At 40.1% G+C, this 19,672-nt stretch overlaps 2 protein-coding genes across 12 annotated transcripts; both read right to left on the reverse strand.

Annotated features, from left to right (window-relative positions):
• Positions 1-259: 259 nt before the first annotated feature.
• Positions 260-14,110, reverse strand: msl1b (MSL complex subunit 1b). 3 transcript variants are annotated; one of them, XM_062056860.1, is made up of 10 exons: positions 13,973-14,055; positions 13,547-13,659; positions 12,851-13,480; positions 7,436-7,635; positions 7,069-7,367; positions 6,868-6,983; positions 6,725-6,792; positions 4,927-5,051; positions 4,792-4,864; positions 260-1,134 (listed from the first exon to the last, which is right to left on the reverse strand). In XM_062056860.1, the coding sequence occupies exons 3-10, from the start codon at positions 13,445-13,447 to the stop codon at positions 1,044-1,046; spliced, it is 1,569 nt and encodes a 522-aa protein (XP_061912844.1). In that variant the 5' UTR covers positions 13,448-13,480; positions 13,547-13,659; positions 13,973-14,055; the 3' UTR covers positions 260-1,043. The 3 variants fall into 3 exon arrangements, with proteins under 3 accessions (XP_061912844.1, XP_061912843.1, XP_061912845.1); XM_062056859.1 differs by lacking the exon at positions 13,547-13,659 and having other exon boundaries at positions 13,973-14,110; XM_062056861.1 differs by lacking the exon at positions 13,547-13,659 and having other exon boundaries at positions 6,868-6,932; positions 7,027-7,367; positions 13,973-14,110.
• Positions 14,111-14,638: 528 nt separating this feature from the next.
• On the reverse strand, positions 14,639-19,518 carry LOC133655146 (uncharacterized). Of its 9 annotated transcripts, none has more exons than XM_062055080.1 (17): positions 19,137-19,518; positions 18,638-18,798; positions 18,397-18,493; positions 17,857-17,934; positions 17,582-17,685; positions 17,395-17,489; positions 17,236-17,316; positions 16,983-17,102; positions 16,847-16,894; positions 16,650-16,730; positions 16,501-16,568; positions 15,901-15,961; positions 15,763-15,813; positions 15,468-15,512; positions 15,319-15,383; positions 14,948-15,085; positions 14,639-14,701 (listed from the first exon to the last, which is right to left on the reverse strand). In XM_062055080.1, the coding sequence occupies exons 4-16, from the start codon at positions 17,907-17,909 to the stop codon at positions 14,959-14,961; spliced, it is 999 nt and encodes a 332-aa protein (XP_061911064.1). In that variant the 5' UTR covers positions 17,910-17,934; positions 18,397-18,493; positions 18,638-18,798; positions 19,137-19,518; the 3' UTR covers positions 14,639-14,701; positions 14,948-14,958. The 9 variants fall into 9 exon arrangements, 7 of the variants coding, with proteins under 7 accessions (XP_061911064.1, XP_061911067.1, XP_061911065.1 ...); XR_009826962.1 differs by lacking the exon at positions 14,639-14,701 and adding an exon at positions 15,162-15,271 and having other exon boundaries at positions 14,946-15,085; positions 15,358-15,383; XR_009826961.1 differs by lacking the exon at positions 14,639-14,701 and adding an exon at positions 15,162-15,271 and having other exon boundaries at positions 14,946-15,085; positions 15,355-15,383.
• Between the last annotated feature and the right edge of the window lie 154 nt (positions 19,519-19,672).

Consider the following 19,672-nt stretch of genomic DNA (forward strand, 5'->3'; position numbering starts at 1 on the left):
TTTGGGTTCCTGGGACCTTTTAATATTCACCAAAATTAAGGAAAGTTTTAATGTTACAATATATATTGTAATGGTTTTGATAATCAATTTTTTATATAGCCCTTAATCACAGGTGCCTCAAAGGGCTGCACAAGCCACAACGACATCCTCGGCTCAGATTTGTCAATGTGTGGCCCTCTGTGGAAAAGGTTCGGACACCCGTGTTCTCACCAAATTCCAGTAGTTTCCTACAAAAAAATACTTAGAAAAGACAACCGTGTTCTATAGCATAGAGATGGTCAGTTTTATTCCAAAAAAAGGTAACTTTCAATTAGTCAACATACAATCGTTGGGGTATTGAATGTACTCAACACTTTCAACATTAAATAATAATAAAAAAATAACAGCCATGTTTTATGTACATTTCTTGAGTTATGTACAGGACTAACTATCTATGCACTTGTACAGTATCGATCAGACTGCAGAGGCCTTGCATGAAGAGACGGGAAAGCGAAGCAAACAAAGGAAAAGATAAGTGACAGCCTGTTAGCACTACTCGCTAGGAACTTAGCTTCTAAACAGGACCTCCGTTGTGGAACGCAGAAGGTGTTAGAACGTCATGCCGTGAAGTGCAGGAAGTCCTTTGATGAGGAGCCTGGATGCTCCATTAAGGGCTAAGCCATGCTGCCGTTGCTTTACAGCTCAATGGAATCCGTGCACATGTCAAAACGAAAGAAGCGAAGGGTTTCGAGCCAAGATGAGGACCCTTCGATTTGTTCCAGAGGGAGGAAGCATGTGGTTGGATTTGGGCGTATGCTGAGCGTGGAGGTGGCACGGCGATACAGTGTGTGGACTTTTCTTCACCAAAGCAGAGTGGGGGTTGGAGGTGTGTCGCTCGCTGGGGACTGTGGAGAGTGTCATCTGTCGCTACTGGGTCACACGACGCCGCACTTCCTGTGAGAGTCGTCGACATCTTGTTCCATGCCGAACCCCGGACCGTGGCGCTTCTCTTCCTCGCAGAAAGCGACAGCAGTTTTGCACGCACGCCGCCATCGCGCCGACGTTTACTTGCGACACGTCCGGTGAGGAGTGTGTTTCTTGGGGACCTCGATGCGACATCGACTGCGCTCGTCCAGCCAGGGCAGATCGAAATTCCTGCGGTACAAAATATTTTTTAAAGAGATTTGTCCCCCACAAGCAGTTGCGTTGTTGTGAACGACATCGTGGATGTAACATCATTATCGCTCATTTATCCACGACACACGCAACTACCCCGTCCTGAACTGAACAATGTGGAGACGGCCCCTTGAAACAGCGAGTAAACTAGGAAGCTAAAACTAGCAGGAGCAATCCATACACCTACAACACATCTCATCTGCTTGTGTTGTTGTGAACGACATCATGGATGTAACATCATTGTACAAACAGTGTTTGGCAACTTGAAAGGCGCTCTCTTTTTGTTTGGTTTAGACAAGAGATGTCTAAAATGTTGACGATGCTGTTACAGATGTAAGATCAATGTACAAACACCAGTCGCAACTTTAGAAGCTTTATCCTGTTTTTTTTTTAAAAACAGCCTCAAGTCGCCTATTTACTCGCCACGCTGAGAACAGCAGCACACTTCCCTCCTTCACAATAACAGCGCGGTGTGCCACATCTGGTCTGACTGCGCTAACAAAATAAGGGTACCGTGCACAAGCATAATGTACCTAAAGAACTTATTGATACATTTACACAATTATTATGCTTTGACCTAAAATACTGGTCAAATTGGTCCAAAGATGTATTGCACCAATATATGTCAGGACGTTTGCATTTTCCATCCATCCATTTTCTACCGCTTATTCCCTTCTGGGTACATTTGCATTTTATTTTACACAAAAAGCTCACACTCTATGATGGTAAAATACATGTAAATGGTAAAAAACTGAATTAAAAACAATTAAAACGGAAGAATTGAATTTGTTTTTTATACTGCTGTTGTTTTTTAAATGTATTGTTATTACTATGGTTATTATTTTACTTATTGTGTTTTATTCATTACGAACTTATATTATTATTTTTTAAATATACTATGGCTGCAACAACTAATCGATTAAAATTGATTATAAAAATAGTTGGCGATTCATTTAGTCATTGATTCGTTGGATCTATGCTATGCGCATTAGGGATGTCCCGATCCAGGTTTTTGCACTTCCGATCCGATACCGATGTTGTTTTTGCACTTCCGATCCGATACCGATACTGGCCTTATCCGAACATGTATTAAAGTTTAAAGTTATTTAGCCTACTTAGTTGTCAGATTCATGTTGAAAAGGGTTTTAGTACTCTTGATAACAACTAGCCAGCTGAATTAGGTGAGTTTGAAAAATACACAATGGAGATGTTGACGTGCGGAGTTTCAAACACTCTTCATTTTCTAGCAGGGGACTTTTCAAACGATGCTACATATTAGCAGTAATGCTACTTTTTATAGCAACGCTTTTGCCCCACACTTGACAAATTACAGTTGTCTGTTCGACATATTCCCACTTGAAGCCAAACACCGCCAAATGATGGACCCCCTGCTGTTTTTCTTGGGAATTAATTCTTCCATCATTATTACCGCTCACACGGCTACGCTAGCAGCACAGCTAACGTTAGCCGTGCTGCTACCTCTCTGCTGGGAGAGGGCGTATACGTATATGACGTATGACGTGACAGTATGTGATGTGTGTAAGAAGGTGCGCTTGCTGTCTGTGAGAAGCAGACACAAGAAGGAGTGGCCTGTCGTGTAATGCCAGCAGCTAAAAGCAACTGCGTGAGAACGTATACTTGAATATCACGATATAGTCATTTTCTATATCGCACAGAGACAGCTGACATTTTTACCGGTAACTTTTAATTCACATGGCCGTCTTAACGGTTAGGACACAGACCTGTGGATGTGTTGAAGGTGTGCTGGAAAATGCGGAACGGAAATTAGGGAGCAGCAGAAAAGTGGAATGTATTATTTAAATCTGTGCGTTGGAAAACACGGACCGGAATTTTTTTTAAAACTGGATCTGGATCGGCATTTTCCCATGCCTTGCCGATACACATTTTTTGGCAAATATCGGCGGCCGATCCGATCCAAATATCGGATCGGGACATCCCTAATGTGCATGCGCAGAGGCTACTTTTTATTTTTTTATAAACCTTTATTTATAAACTGCAACATTTACAAACAGCTGAGAAACAATAATCAAAATAAGTATGGTGCCAGTATGCTGTTTTTCCCCCCAATAAAACACTGGAAAGGATAGAAATGTAGTTTGTCTCTTTTATCCGATTATTAATCGAAGTAATAATCAACAGATTAATCGATTATCAAATTAGTTGTTAGTTGCAGCCCTAAACTATACATAAACGTTTTGGTGGTACAATAAATACTCATGTTTTCAAATTAATAATCGTGTACCGTATTTTTCGGATTATAAATCGCAGTTTTTTTTCATAGTTTGGGGGTGCGATTTATACTCTGGAGCGATTTATGTGTGAAATTATTAACACATTACCGTAAAATATCAAATATTATTATTTATCTCATTCACGTAAGAGACTAGACGTACCGATAGAAGAGGAAGCGGCGCAATGTCTACCTTTGGAGTTGGCAGTTGTTTAGAAGCGACACCGAGGAAGAAGATTTCATGGGATTTAGTGATTAGGAATGACAGATTGTTTGGTAAACGTATAGCATGTTCTATACGTTAGTTATTTGAATGACTCTTACCATAATATGTTACGTTAACATACCAGGCACGTTCTCAGTTGGTTATTTATGCGTCGTATAACGTACACTTATTCAGCCTTTTGTTCACTATTCTTTATTTATTTTAAATTGCCTTTCAAATGTCTATTCTTGGTGCTGGATTTTATCAAATACATTTCCCCAAAAAATGTGATTTATACTCTAGTGCGACTTATGTTTTTTTTTCTTCTTTATTATGCATTTTCGGCCGGTGCGATTTATAATCCGAAAAATACGGTAATTAACTGTGATTATTATTTTAGCCATAATTGTCCAGCCTTACTTCACTGCATTTTCACACTGCTCCATTTCCATTTGAATGAAAACATGTTTTATTTTGTTGCACATGTGGCATTTAGTAGGATGTTAGCATTAGCTAGGCAAAACTAGCTGCGGGTTACGAACAAGGCGCGATGTTGGGGGGGGGGAAAGCAACAGCCCTATTCATAGGTGAATAACTGAGAAGACTTCAAATATTCCCCACATTAGTCCACAGTGTATTTTAGACGTGAAACATATTTAGTTCCCCCTGGAGACACCACAAAGTCCCAAGTCCTGTTGACTTACCACTGTAACGACCACAGTCTTCTCTTTCTGAAGTCAAATTCCGAGGTTTTGCCCACCCCCAAAGTTGGTTTGTCCGTGAGCCATTCCGAAATGTTAACAGTCGTTTTTTATACAGGCTGACGACTGAGATACAGGACTCGTATATTTGACGTGCTCATATGGATCAATTCCACCAATTGGACTTCTTTTGAAGGTGACGAGCCTTTGGAACAGAGAGAGTTCAGTTTGTTTTGATACGGTCTCGAGATTTTTTCTATTTCGTACGATCCTTATGAATCCAGTTTGTTGCTCTCTCTCTCACAATCACCAAATCACGATCCCTATGGTAATCTCATCTCATTGGAGCCTTTTTTTTAAATCAGCTATCGGTGCCATTTTCTAATATTATGGGATGTATCAGTGCGGCGTCATAACTCCGCACTCCTAGTCCTCAACAGGCGGTTTGGAAAGCGGAAGGTTCCGGCAGAGTGACTTACTGTTGTGATAGTTTGGGCAAGGGCCGGCCAAACGCCACCACGGGCAAGAAGGGCGTGATCATGATGGCTTCAACTGGCAGGAAGAAAAAGGTTTGAGTAAAATGCCGGCGAGGTACAACTGCACCACATACGCACCATCTTCCGTGTCCGGGTAGAAGGACGAGAGCTCGGGCTCCGTCTCCTGGATGATTTTCTTCCTGTTCATGCGCTGCTGCAAACGCTGAAACATGCGCTGCTCTCGGATTCGCTGGATGTCCCACCTGACCAGAAGGAGCTCGTTATTTTCCTCATTCAGCTTACAGCCGCACTAGAATGTATATATATATATTAGGGACGGGCGATAATACGATATCAATATATATCGCGATAGACAAGTAATGGGTATCAATAAAAAATGTGTTCGATAAAATGTTTGATCATTTTTTTTCTTCTTCGTCGGAAGAAAGTGGAAGTTTGAAAGCAAGGTTGGTTGCATGAACACAGGCACTCGCTCTCTGGTAACCGAGCAACGCAGGAAGTGATCACGTGACACGCTAACAGCCAATCAGGTAACAGTATTAACTACCAAGTTTGGTTGATTCTTTGCATGGAGTGAAGAGGAAGTCAAAAAGAGGAGAAATCAGCTTTTTGGATTTTTTTCCAAAAGGGACCGTAGTCAGACCAATGTGGTTTGCAAATGATGCAAGGCAAGACCGCTAATATCACACCACCTTAGCCGTGCTCACCCTTTAGAGCACAACTGTAACTTCCTGGCATTAAACCTGCAGATAATAGTTCTCAGGTTTCTCTGTTTACAATTTCACACGTTGCACTTTTTTCTTACACTTTATTTAACATTTCTTACATATTCCTTCATTTTAAGAGCTTATTGTTAAATGTTCAATGTGATTTTACTATTTTGTTTACATTGAGTAAAATGTCCATGCTTGTGTTGACATTTCCTTTTTGCCTTGATAGCTGAGGGATTATAATCAGAGGAAGTTATATTTCAAACAAAAATGTTTACATTTAATGTATTTGTTTCTCCTGCTCCTTATTTTCTATAGGTCATACAACAATAATAATTAATACTAATGATTTTTTTAATTATCTTAACAATAATTATCGATATCAACTGATAAAAAAACACTTGTATCCGGATGAAGTTTTCAGCCATGTTGCCTCGCCCCAACATAATAAATTCGGACTATAAGCCACTACATCTTTCCTACACTTTGAACCCGGCGGCTTTTAAAACCCTGCGGTTAATTTATGGATTTTTCTTTTCTGAAGGCCATAATGCAAATAGTTAAAAAAGAAAAATAAACATGGAAAACATGTAAAGTTGTTTTTTGTGTGCTAAGGTGCCATCTTTTGGACAAGTTCGCTCACTGGACGTGCTGCAGTGCCCTTCTTTTTAAACTGAGCTTTCAACCGGAAGTTCAAGTGCCAGCCGGTAATTTTGCCATCCATAGCGTTACTACTCGTATGGATTCTTTATTCATCACTCCAAGCCACGTTTGTAAGTTTTACAATACAACTAAAACAATTCTTACTTACTAAACGGTCCCATGTGTGTTGTCTGTAGGAGTGTTTTCATGCATATTTGTCCGTGCTATGGCAATGTAATGACGCCAGCATCAATATCATTAGCTAATATGCTAACACGTTTACGAGTGTCTGTGTTAGTATTATTAACTTACAATGGCATTATTTTTGTATAGTTTCAGTTTACACAAATTCCTCAGTAAATTCACCAAAACGTCACTGTAGAGTTATTGAGTCTGTTTAGCTGATAGGAGTGCAGTTAGTGGGCCAAAGACGATGACTTCTGTTTTGTTTGATCAGCCGTTTTACTGCTGTGTTACAGACTCCGTTTGAAAACGATTAAGGTATGTAGATAAACTACGGCTTGTATAGTTAAAAAAATATTGTAACAATGCATAGCGCTCACCTCTTCCTCCTCTTCTCGTCCAGCTCCAGCTTGGCGTGACGCTTCAGAAAGACGCCGTCGTCCAGCGGCTGGGAGGGGTTAGAAGACGCATCACAAGTCATCTTCTTTCACGTCAACATTAGCTCAGCGTTCGTTCTTCTCACCTCTTGGGGGTTAATGGCTAAATCCTCACCCAGCGGCTCCATGACATTTTCCCTCCAAGACGGAACTGAGAGGCGGCACGAAGACGGGAAAAGGAAGTTAATCATGGATTGCGAATCTGAAGGACATAGTGATTGAAGGCGAATATAAGTCAGGCTTACAAACAATCAGCACATCATGTACTACTTGAGTAGTCCACTCACTGGCCACCTCTTCCTCCTTTTTAGGGGAAGTCTCACTTCGCAGAGGGGACAGAGGAGGTTGGTTCCAGCAGCACAGGTACATCTCTGTGGTGGACATAAAGGGCAGGTCGTCCATCTGACAGCCCGTATCCGGCTCCTCTTTGCACACAAGCCTAGCGGGGGTGCTCTTCTCAGGCGTTTCCTTGTTGCGCAGCTCTCGCTGGGTTGGAGAAGACGGCCGACTGTCCGGCTTCTGATGACTGAGCTTGGCGCTCTTCCCCCGCGACTTCTGGAGTTTGGGATCTCCGAAGCAGGACTTCCTGCGTGCCCACAAGTACAACCTTCAACAACCGTGAGCGCTTTATTTTCTCTCTCTTCTTCCTTTTACCTCTTTTGACCTTTGCTGCTGCGACTTAAAGGTAGCAGAGCGGATGGATTGGGCTGTGGACTTTCCTCTACGTCCAGGTCCCACATGTCCTCCTTGTCGGGGGTCCATGGCTCCAGGGGCTGGAAAAGCCGCTTGTCGCGTGGCGTGTCTTTCCTGGTGAGCTGCAAGCGGCGCTCCATGCGCTCGATACGAGCCAGCAGCTGCAAACCGCAGGGACAAAAAACTTCATTACCAAAAAATTAAGCAATTCACTAATTTTAGTCACCTTTAGAGCTTCTAACTGAAACCTAATAATCAGGTTATCATTTAGGGCTAATAATAAACTCAGACTTGAACTTTGCCAGACACATTAAGTCAATAACATTAGCAGCTTTTAACCAGCTAAAATGTATTTAAAAAAATCAGAGGAATAATGTCTAAATCAGACTTAGATAGACTAGTCCATGCCTTGGTCTCCAGCAGTTTAGACTACTGTCATGGCCTTCTCACTGGGCTCTATAAACCAGCTGTAAAGCAGCTTCAGTACATCCAAAATGCTGCTGCTAGAGTCCTGCCTAAAACCAGGAAATAGGACCATATTAGTGCAGTGCTTAGGTCACTGCACTGGCTTCCTGTTGCTCAGAGAATAGACTTTAAAACAGACAGTCTTTTGCACACTCCTTGTATTAAGAACCATGTGAAGCATCTCAAGCTCTGAGAACCTCGGAGTGGTCTCCTGCTGGTGCCTAGAACCAGGACCAAACACAGTGAAACTGCGTTTCAGATTTATGCTCTTAAAATCTGAAATAGTCTTCCTGAAGATGTGAGACATGCCTCAATGTTGGCAAAGTTCAAAACCCGCCTGAAAACAATTTTATTTGTGCATATGACAGCTGAAAGTATTTTATCTAGCACATTTGATTGATTTTAATTTTGATTGTTCTTACGATGATTGCATTTTCTGGTTTTAATTTAAAATATGATTGTATATTTTTATTCTTTACTTATTTTAATTCTCTGTAAGCACTTTGAATTTCCTTGTGTATGAATTGTACTCTATAAATAGACTTGCCATGCCTCTTGCCATGGGTTTCAAAAGTAATGACAGCAGCCCCATCTAGTGTGCAAAAGAAGAAGTGCATGCGGAGTTGCTGAATTGATAGTACCTTTTATTTACTGTCTATTAATCAGAGGTTGGTAGTAGGGCTGGACAATTAATCAAAATGTTGATTTTGAATATGACTTCTCACGATCATGTAGATATAATAATCAAGAAAAATCCAGATTAATGGACCGTGCAACGTGCATGCAAATTCATGATGAGGAGCAAATTAATGAAATGTCACTATGGTTATGCGTAATCAATAATCACTAAACAAGAAAAAGTAAAGCATGTTAACGTAACCGAGGACGCAGACACAGAATTGGCCAATAAAACAGAACCCGCTTTTAAAAGGCGGAGTGAAATGTTGTCATTGTGAGAAGGGACATTTGTTTGGGAAAATAATGTGTCCTGTACCGCTCATTCATCCCCGACAGACTAAACCGCCCCTTTCCTGAACTAAACAATGTTGAGACGGCCCCTTGAAACAGCAACTAAACTAGAAAGCTAAAGCTAGCAAGAACAATCCATACACCCACAACACATCTCATCTGCTTGTGTTGTTGTGAACCACATCATGGATGTAACATCAAAGTGCGAACAGGACAGCAGTCGTAAATTGAGAGGCTTTTTTTTTTTTTTACAGCCTCGAGTCGCCTTTTTACTTGTCAAGTTGAGAACAGCACTTTTCCTCCCTTCACAATAATAGCGTGGTGCACCACTGTCTGCGATAACAAAATAAAGGTTCCAAAAAAGTACCTGACAACAAATGTACTTAAAGCACTTATTGATACATTTACACAATGATTATGCTTTGACCTAAAACACTGGTCAAAATTGTCCAAAGATGTACTGCACCAATATATGTGGGGATTTTTGCATTTAACTAATTAATTTTATTTGAAGCAAAAACAGCATATGATGATAAAATAAATGTATAAGGTAAAAAAACAGAATAAAACCATAATTAAAGTTAAGATTTGGTAGTACAATAAGTACTCATGTTTTCAAATCAATTAATAATCGTGTAATTAATCGTGATTACAATATCAAAAATATTCATGATTATTATTTTTGCCATAATCATCTAGCCCAGGGGTCGTCAACCCGCGGCTCCGGAGCCGCATGCGGCTCTTTGACCACTCTGATGCGGCTCAGCTGAATACTTGCCGACCCCCCCGATTTTCCCAGGAGACTTATGGATCTCAGTGCCTCTCCTAGATAACTCCCAGGGAAAATATAATCCTATTTTCACTCTAATTACTAAATTAAGGGAGTGCCCTAATTGCACTGTAGTAATAGTTCTCTATAGCATTTACAAACAGCGTGCCAGCTCGGCCACATGTTGTATGTAGCTTTTACTTGCACACATAGGAGACAGCAAAGCATACTTACTCATCAGCCACACAGCTTACACTGACGGTAGCCGTATCAAACAACTTTAACACTGTTACGTTACAAATATGCGCCACACTGTGAACCCACACCAAAAAAGAATGAAAAACACATTTCTGGAGAACATCCCACCGTAACACAACATAAACACAACACAACCAATACCCAGAATCCCATGCAGCCCTAACTCTTCCGGTCTAGATTATACACCCCCGCTACCACCAAATCCCCCCACACATCAACCCCCCCCCCCCTCCGTGCGTTGGTTGAGCGGAAGAGTTAGGGCTGCATGTGATTCTGGGTATTGGTTGTGTTGTGTTTATGTTGTGTTACAGTGCAGATGTTCTCCAGAAATGTGTTTGTCATTCTTTTTTGGTGTGGGTTCAAAGTGTGGCGCATATTTGTAACGTAACAGTGTTAAAGTTGTTTTATAAGGCTACCGTCAGTGTAAGATGTGTGGCTGCTGAGCTAGTACGCCTTGCTGTCACTTACGTGAGCAAGCTGAAACTGCATTCTACATGTGGTCGAGCAGGTACACTGTTTGGGCAGACTGTAGAGGGCGCCAAAAGCAGTGCCATCACGCCCTGATATTCGGGAGTCTCCCGGAAAAAATGAGAGGGTTGGCAAGTATGACGCTATCAAGCGGCATTCATTCAAAACTCGCGGGCCGCACTAACATCAAATTTCCACATTAAAGTGTGTGCCGGTGCGTGTGTCTGAGACCCCTGGTTAACATAGCACAAAGCATTTAAGCTTTGTATGCGTGTTTTTCATTTTAAATTTAAATTTTTTTTTTGTGGCTCCCATTATTTTCTTTAATTTGTGAAACTTGCCAAAATGGCTCTTTGAGTGGTAAAGGTTGCCGACCCCTGATCTAGCCCTAGTTGGTAGTAATGTGCTATATTTACTCAGCTACATTTGATTAAGAAACATATTGTATAAATTGTACTTGTCAGAGTGGTTTTATGCAACATAATTTTTACTTTTACTGTCGTAGTATTTTTTGTGAAGAAAACCTACTTTTCTTTGAGTTTCATTCCGATAGCTATTTATGTATCTTATTAGCTTTATTATTGTATAATTTTTTATGTATTTCTATTAAACCTTGATTTTATATATATATATATATATATATATATATATATATATATATATATATATATATATATATTTATTATAAACACTTTTTAAAATAATATATACATCAATTATACATGTATATTTTTATATCATCTTTATTATTTTATCTACTCTTATTTCTATTAAACATTGTTTATTATATATATAATTATTATATATCATATTATATATATGTATCATATTATATATATATATATATATATATATATATATATAAATAAATTATACATTTTATATCATTAATTAATTATTATATTTATTAATATATTATATTTTATTATCATAATTATATGAATCAATAATCTATTAATTACATTATTTTGACTGTCAGAGAGACTTGTGTCATATGACTATTTTATGCCGTTCCACCAATCAAACGGAGCCTGGCAGTCACATGACCGCACTCAAACCACACACTGTAAAAAGTGACACGACGCCATAACTCTTCAATGTTTACCTACAAACTATGAAAAAGAACATTTATATTATTATCAGTGTCAGTAGAAATGTTCACATTTCATAAATCACAAGTTACCCAGTACTTGATTACTTTTTTCACTGAAGACTTGACTGATTATTTGGAATACTTTTTACTTGAGTCATATTACTCTAAAGCAGGGGTGTCCAAAGTGCGCCACGTAGCTAACAATTTAACGGCCCGCGGCACAATCTTTAGCATTCTAATAATGCTATCGTCAAATATTTTGTTACTTAAATGTTAAAATTACTATGCTATCTTCTTAAAGCTAATTTTGTAGCAGGCATATTTTGGTACTTGATGTATGCTAGTATTTTAAACACATTTTCCCAGGTACACATCTCAGATTAATATATTCTGGTACTTGATGCATGTCACAGTTAGCATTTTTGCATGCTAACATTAGCACATTAGCTTTTTTGACTAATTAAGCAGGTATAGACTTCAGTGTCATATTTTGGTATTTCACTAATGCTAAGCTATGCTAACAGAATATTGTTAGCATGCTAGTTTTTTAGCTCATTTTGCACATACTTTTTACTTTACGCTATCTAGCCAGCGTGCTAACTGTTAGCATTTCAGCTCAGCTTTAGCTATACAGCAATCACAAAATGTATACCGAAATTCCATTTTCTAGCACCGCATTTTTCGGAGTATAAGTCGCACCTGCCGAAAATGCATACTAAAGAAGGGAAAAAACAAGTCGCACTGGAGTATAAGTCGCATTTTTTGTGGAAATTTATTTGATAAACCCAACACCAAGAATAGACATTTGAAAGGCAATTTAAAATAAATAAAGAATAGTGAACAACAGGCTGAATAAGTGTATGTTATATGACGCATAAATAATCAACTGAGAACGTGCCTGGTATGTTAACGTAACATATTATGATAAGAGTCATTCAAATAACTATAATATATAGAATATGCTATACGTTTACCAAACAATCTGTCACTCCTAATCGCTAAATCCCATGAAATCTTTTACGTCTAGTCTCTTACGTGAATGAGCTAAATAATATTATTTGATATTTTACGGTAATGTGTTAATAATTTCACACATAAGTCGCTCCTGAGTATAAGTCGCACCCCAGGCCAAACTATGAAAAAAACTGCGACTTATAGTTCGAAAAATACGGTACTCTGAAAAAGATGTATACATCGCACTGGTCATGAAGGCGAAAACTACCAAAATGGCCCCCGCATCTTTTGACTTGTCAGTCATTGGTCCTCGTTGGAAAAAGTTTGGGCACCCCTGCTCTCTAGAGTAACGGTAATTTTACATGAGTTCAAGCAATTGCAGCGTGTTAGCGTTCCATACCGTGTCTTTGTCCGCTTTGAGCTCATCGATCTCCTTGTCCTTGGACTGCAGCTGCTGTTGCTGCTGCTCGATGAGGTCCAGCTGCAGCAGCAGGATCTGCCGCAGACAGTTGGCCTGCGTGTGCGGGTTGGTCGGGCCCTTCCTGATGTTCTTCCACTTGCCCTCGGACAAGACCTCGATGGACGCGGCGCCGAGAACCCCCGGGACGACTCCCCTGACGCTCTCGGCGCCGCCGCCGTCCTTGGGGGCATTGTTCAAAACCATGTGCGGGTTTTCCATGCTGTCGACGGAGAGGGGTTTACCTTTCACCGGGGTTCCCTCACCCCCCATCGGTCTGACTGGGGACAGTATCCCCGCGGTTTTGGTGTCAGCTTGAAGTGCTTGCGAGACTTTGCTGCTCATGGAAGTCTGCTCCAAGCACTTTGACTTGCTGGGGGTCTCGGCGCGCTGGAAGTGCTGAGCGTCCAACACGAAGCCACAGGACTCCCTCTTGAGGCTGACAGGGCGCAAGGTGGCGGCGTTGAAGGACGTTCTGTGGACGGTGTCAGCGTTCTGCTTGGACCCCGACTGAGGACCCGAGGAGGCTCTCATGCTCATGGCTGGTCATCGTGCAACCGCAGCATGCTGCCCCTGCAGGATGGACACAAACGAAGTCATGTGGCGTCTTTTTGTTTGTTTGTGATGTGCATGTCATGCCTGCTTCGACAACTAACAGTCCAATGGGGGAAGGTGTTACGTCAAGAGTGCTTGATCGCGTCCTCCTTTTCTTCAGAGGCGCAACGCCGGGTTTGAATTTCGAGCTGCTGTACCTACGCACACACGCAGCAAATAAACACAGCGACTACTGCCTGCTCAAGTCAACGTTTATTCAGCGTCATTTTGTGTGCGGGGAGACGTTTTAATGGCGGGACTCGGGAGTGGCAGAGGAGCACGCAGGCAGCTCCTCCATTTTAGCTCCCCATGAAAAACAATAACAGCTAAGCTAGCTGGCTAACGTTAGCATGCTAGCTTAGCCGACAAAAACGCGCGTCCAAAGCGACGCTGCAGTACCAAGCGCGTCTATAAACGCACAAATATCACCGGCGTGTCTTTACCGACATTATGTTCTATTTTTGGGCTCACCCGCGTTATAAGTCAAGTCCACCAGCAATGGTGTTCATGTTCCCTCCTCAAGTCTTCTTTTTAAAGCGGACACCACTGCGCATGCGCACTGTCTTGCCTGCCCGTCTGCGTTGAGGTTGCTATGAATATACGCGCATGCGCAATGGCACGACTGGCCGTGGCTCGGTCACGCCAATTTTCTTCCCATTACAAAAACCTTCCTACCCCCCATTTAGTTCCGGGGTTATTTCTGCGTACGTCATTTCCTCTTACGTATTTGACAGCGATCGATAGCACTTCGTTTGACTCTTTTTTATAATACAGCGTTAACAAAACGTCTGTATTAATCGGACAAGTATTAATCTGACAAATTAATTTGAGGATATTCCTGACTGCACATTTGACTCGTGGACATATGCGGAAATTAATAACAGTGTACAATAAGTTAATTAATTATCAATCAACATTATTAAACTTTATTAAAACTAAATGTATTCGTTAAATTCAGTTTTTTTTTTAGTTCTCTGTGTAAGTGAACTAAATTAAAATGACATTTATGTGCACATATGTACCTCAGTGAAGTCAGATGACCCGTGGTCAGACAAACGACAATATTTAGAATAAGAACATAATAATAAAGAAAAACCTTGGGTATTTCTTCAAGACTTTAAAATTAGGCAAAAAACTGCAATGTAAAATGTTTTTTTATTGTTTACAAATGTTTTGTTCCAAACATTGCGCGAGCTGCACCTAAAGAATGGGGAACACAGATAAAGGACAAAGCGTCAATTATAATCACAAGTGGTGGTCACCTCAGAAGTAGACATGTTAGAGTGAAAAGCTCTTAAACCACATCAAGGTACAAACCAATAAAGGTTATTAGATTATTATTTTTGAACCAGTTATTTTTCCCCCAGCTTACATATTTCTCCAATCATTTTTTTATGGAACAACATAGGTATGATACAATTTATTCACTTTTGTGTCATGGCATACCAGTACTGTATTCAGTTCATCTTTGATGACGCAGTCGATGGCCTGGACTGAGTTCTGGATACCCTAAAGACTGGCTGAAGAATGCCCTGCAATAGGCCGCTCGCCTTGTCTGTCCAATAACAGAACCTCTGGCCATGCCTTTGGGGAAATTGAAGAAAAGCTCTTCAGATTACAGTTACTAATCCATCCATCCATCCATCCATCCATTTTCTACCGCTTGTCCCTTTTTGGGGTCGCGGGGGGTCGCTGTAGCCTATCTCAGCTGCATTCGGGCGGAAGGCAGGGTACACCCTGGACAAGTCGCCACCTCATCACAGGCAGTTACTAATCATGATAAACAATACATCAGATATTTCAAGAAGTTCTCCTACCCTTCAATGCCAAAGCGCTCCATTAGAAGGACACACCACCAACGCCGGATTGACTGCATGTCCAGCTAGAGCAGATATAACAATGAGTTCATTATTTTTACCTCTCAGAGCCGCTTATTTTGAAATCTTTTAAATATCTAAATACTTACCACACTGTAGTGAAAAGTAGTGTCCGTACAGAGCCAGAGGGAGTACTAAAAATAGAAAATAGTAATTTTTCTGAGCACATGTAACAATTGTGTACTGAAAAAAATATTTCTCTACTTTGTAATAATCTACTAAATTGAGAAAAGAGCCATCAACATCAATACTGGAAATGTGGTAAATAGGAATATCTCTGGAAGCAATAATTGCAACCAAATATTTTTGTAATTTGATACTGTGTTTCACATCATTGTGGGGGAAGTTTAACCTACTCTTCTTCTTTAAAAATGCTCAACTTACCATGAGCATGAAAACACCACAGTCATTCCCCGAGGTCTGGCGTGGGATCTCCTGGTAATACACATTAGCACCATGAAAATGTATACAGCCTTTGGGTTTACTACAAGACATTTATATTTTATAGAGTAAACCTATTACCTGCATGTCTTTTCCAGTGAGCTCACTCCAGCTTCCTGGGATGATGTGCTGTGCAATGCTCCTGCAGTAAAAAAGCCAAATGTGAATAAAATAAAATGCAATAAGCCACTTGGCATATTAAAACATGAAGACAAATTGTAAATAAACAAGTGAAAATTCTATTAGAACACTGCCAAAGCATAAACAAAATCACGTTTCACCAGTACTGGTCCATGACTGTGGTTGGGGACCCCTGTAGCACACCACTGGAACATGGCTAGAATGGGAACATAGCCAAAAGAAGAACATGTCTAAAACATGAGCATAGCGGGGAAGGGAAAGATGACTAGAACAGAACCATTGTCAAAACCAGAACATGGCTGGAACAAAAAGTGGCCAAAATGGAACTGTGGCCAGGATTATTATAAAGGGACCTAGAGATGGCTCTGTACACCTCATCACCAAAACCAGATGGCCAAAGGGCAAACTGAGAGTCCAGCAAGAGAATTTCTCTCTTTGCCGGCCTCAACACCTGTAATGGTCAATGCAGAAAGAGGCATAAATAATGTAATTGCACAAGAATTATAAGATATCTCCAGTATTTTTCTTTTCAACACTTACACAGAGAAGGTAATGTTGTGCTTGCTCCACGCTGGGAAGAGGAGTGCATCCTTTAGATGTGCATCCCTCTGTAGTAAACATTTATGAATATTTTATAAATAAATTTCAGATTAGTGTAGTTATTATCATTCAAATTTCATTGTACTCACTGGAAGGCTTGACATTGGATCGACGTCTTTGTGCTTCCACGTTGGTACAATATACATGTTGGCAATGAAGACATCTTTGCCCTGTAACAGTTTTGAATCCAAAAACATGAGGATATGTGAGGTTTTATATTAACCATTGAATCAGATTTTTTAATGACCAAAAGCAGCCTCTGTTGTGCAGCTCTAAGAAATCATACATGTCTCTGAGCAGCTTCCTGAACCAACTGGAGGCAAGCATTTCCAATCTGTCATCACATTACAGATGTAACAAAGTTATACATATCCATGGAATAAGCAGTCAAGTGAAACAAACATAACAGTTACAGTACTGACCGTGGAGTCCATGTCTCTGGACAACCCGAGAGACCAAAACTCTTCTCGGGTTAAACACACCCCTCCCTCTTTAACGATCAGCTCCATAGCTGGACGATCGCAGGCCAAAACATACTCGAGCTGTTCATGAGAAAATTTTACATTACTCGACTTGAAGATAACCTTGGCCACTTCACAAAGCAATAAATGTATATATTTTTAATCATATACTGGCTCCAATGTCAAAATTTTACTCAATTTGAAACCTGCTCACCAGTTGTTTCTGGTCGGGGTGCAGCTCCTTTTTCCAGGGTGATGTGGGGCCAGCATATGTATGGTCCGTGAAACAATGACACTGGACATGTGTCAATCATACAAATAGTTTGAAAGCTACATGTATGGACACATAAACACTTTTTTTCTGAAAAAGTACCTCAGTTTCCTCCTCCGATGATGAAGTCAGCATTTCAGCATCTCCTGGAAGCACAGGGGCTGAAGGGGAATCCTTTGGCCAGCCAGGGTGAGTCCCTAAATGAGAGAGGAGGCATATTATGATACAGGGGAGGGATATTAAGATCTCTGAACAAAAATGCCTGTAAACAGCATTCAGTTTGACATACTCGGGCGCAGAGGTTTCAGTGATGCATACGGGGTCATCATATGCTTGGGCTTCCCATCCAGGGTCTCCAGCCTAACCATATTGTTTGGAAGAACCTCCATAACTCTGTAACATCAAGGGAATGAGTTCTGGCTTGGTCATCACCAATATGACAATCATGAAACATTTTACCAGTAACGTTGTGGTTAGAATTCAATATTGCATTCAAGCATGTGAGTACATTCAGACTGAATTACATTCCTAGAGTACAATAGTCAAAGACCACCATTTAGTTACCTCTTTCTTGAATTCAGTGCCCTGGTCAGTGAGGATAACTTCAGGCAAACCATGAGTAAAGAAAATGTCCCTCAAGGCCTGTGGGGCACCACAGAAATTATATTAGTACATCTAATAATTACAATAGAATTGTATATATATATATATATATATATATATATATATATATATATATATATATATATATATATATATATATATATATATATATATATATATATATATAAATTATGCACTTTAGTGGCTTTTTCCCTTTCTGATTATGGCCATGGGTAAGTGAAACACCAAAATATAAAGAATACCTCCTTCACATTGGCTGCTGTCTTTTTTGGGAATGTTCTTGCTTCAACCCACTTGGTGAAATAATCGGTCATAGTGAGACAATATCTGTTCCCCTTAGACGACTTTTTCACAGGTTCAAAGAGGTCCACACCCAGAGCATGAATTCCAGTTCTCAGTTTAGCAAATATTTGAATGTAGACTGAGTTTTTGTATAGTTGTGCGTGAAAAGGTGAGGGATGTGTGAATAAACCCACTCACCAACCATGTACCAAGGTGATACGACCTTGACGGGCTTCAGCTCAGGCGCCTCTGTCTTTAACTTTTCAAAGCGCTGGCAGTCAGGACATGTGCGCACCTCAAAGCAGTAATAAAGGGAAACATATTGTAGATATGATTTGATTCCACAACACTTTGCGACCTACTACTAACTACTAACCTGAGTGTTTCAACTAAAAATAAAAATTAAAAGCAAATATCTTCCTTCTAGGAGCTTGCTTACCCAATCCAATGTGTCCTGTGTGATGGACCGCCAATAAAACCGGGGAGCAATCTTCGCTTGCATCCTCCGTGGTCCAAAATGGCCTGCATGGGCTTCGGTTAACACAGCCACTTTCTCCTCTGTCCAAATGACCCTTCTGTTCCCATTGTACAGGACCTCTTCTACACAGGACAACAGCACACACAATATTGTAGTGAAATGGTTTCAACAATAATGTTGATTTAAAGTACAGACATTTAACAGTATTATATATTAATTAATATTAGTGAAATGGTTTCAACAATAATGTTGATTTAAAGTAGTACAGACATTTAACAGTATTATATATTAATTAATATTAGTGAAATGGTTTCAACAATAATGTTGATTTAAAGTACAGACATTTAACATTATTATATATTAATTAATATTAGTGAAATGGTTTCAACAATAATGTTGATTTAAAGTAGTACAGACATTTAACAGTATTATATATTAATTGATATTTTTTGCACGTTACCACGAAGACAGAAGTTCCCAGCAGCGGCCCTAACACTCCGCTTGAAATGTTTCGAAGCCTGCTGGTGTTTGACATAAGTCCCCTGGGAAAGATAAAGACGAATATCATTCAGTGACACCACCATTTTCATGAGATTTGGATTCTATCGATTCTATCGATCGCTGTCAATGACGTAAGAGGAAATGACTATATTATAAAAAATAAAAAACCCTAGCGACGGGCAGTAAGAGGAAATGACGTATGTAAGAGGAAATGACGTAAGCGGAAATGACCCCGGAAGTAAATGGGGGCTAGGAAGGTTTTTGTAATGGGAAGAAAATTGGCGTGACAGCTCCTGTGATCACTCTTAATAAAATGAACACAAATACTACGGAAGCCCGTTTCCGACACAAAAAAAAAATACCCCAATGGTAAGCCATAATTATGAGATTAAAAAGTCATAAAAGTACTAGAGAAAAAAAAATTATGAGTTTAAAATTCATAATTATGAGATTCCATCCATCCATTTTATACCGCTTGTCCCTTTCGGGGTCGCG

The sequence above is a fragment of the Entelurus aequoreus genome, linkage group LG08 (assembly GCF_033978785.1).
Source record: "Entelurus aequoreus isolate RoL-2023_Sb linkage group LG08, RoL_Eaeq_v1.1, whole genome shotgun sequence".
NCBI classification, from domain to species: Eukaryota; Metazoa; Chordata; class Actinopteri; order Syngnathiformes; family Syngnathidae; genus Entelurus; species Entelurus aequoreus.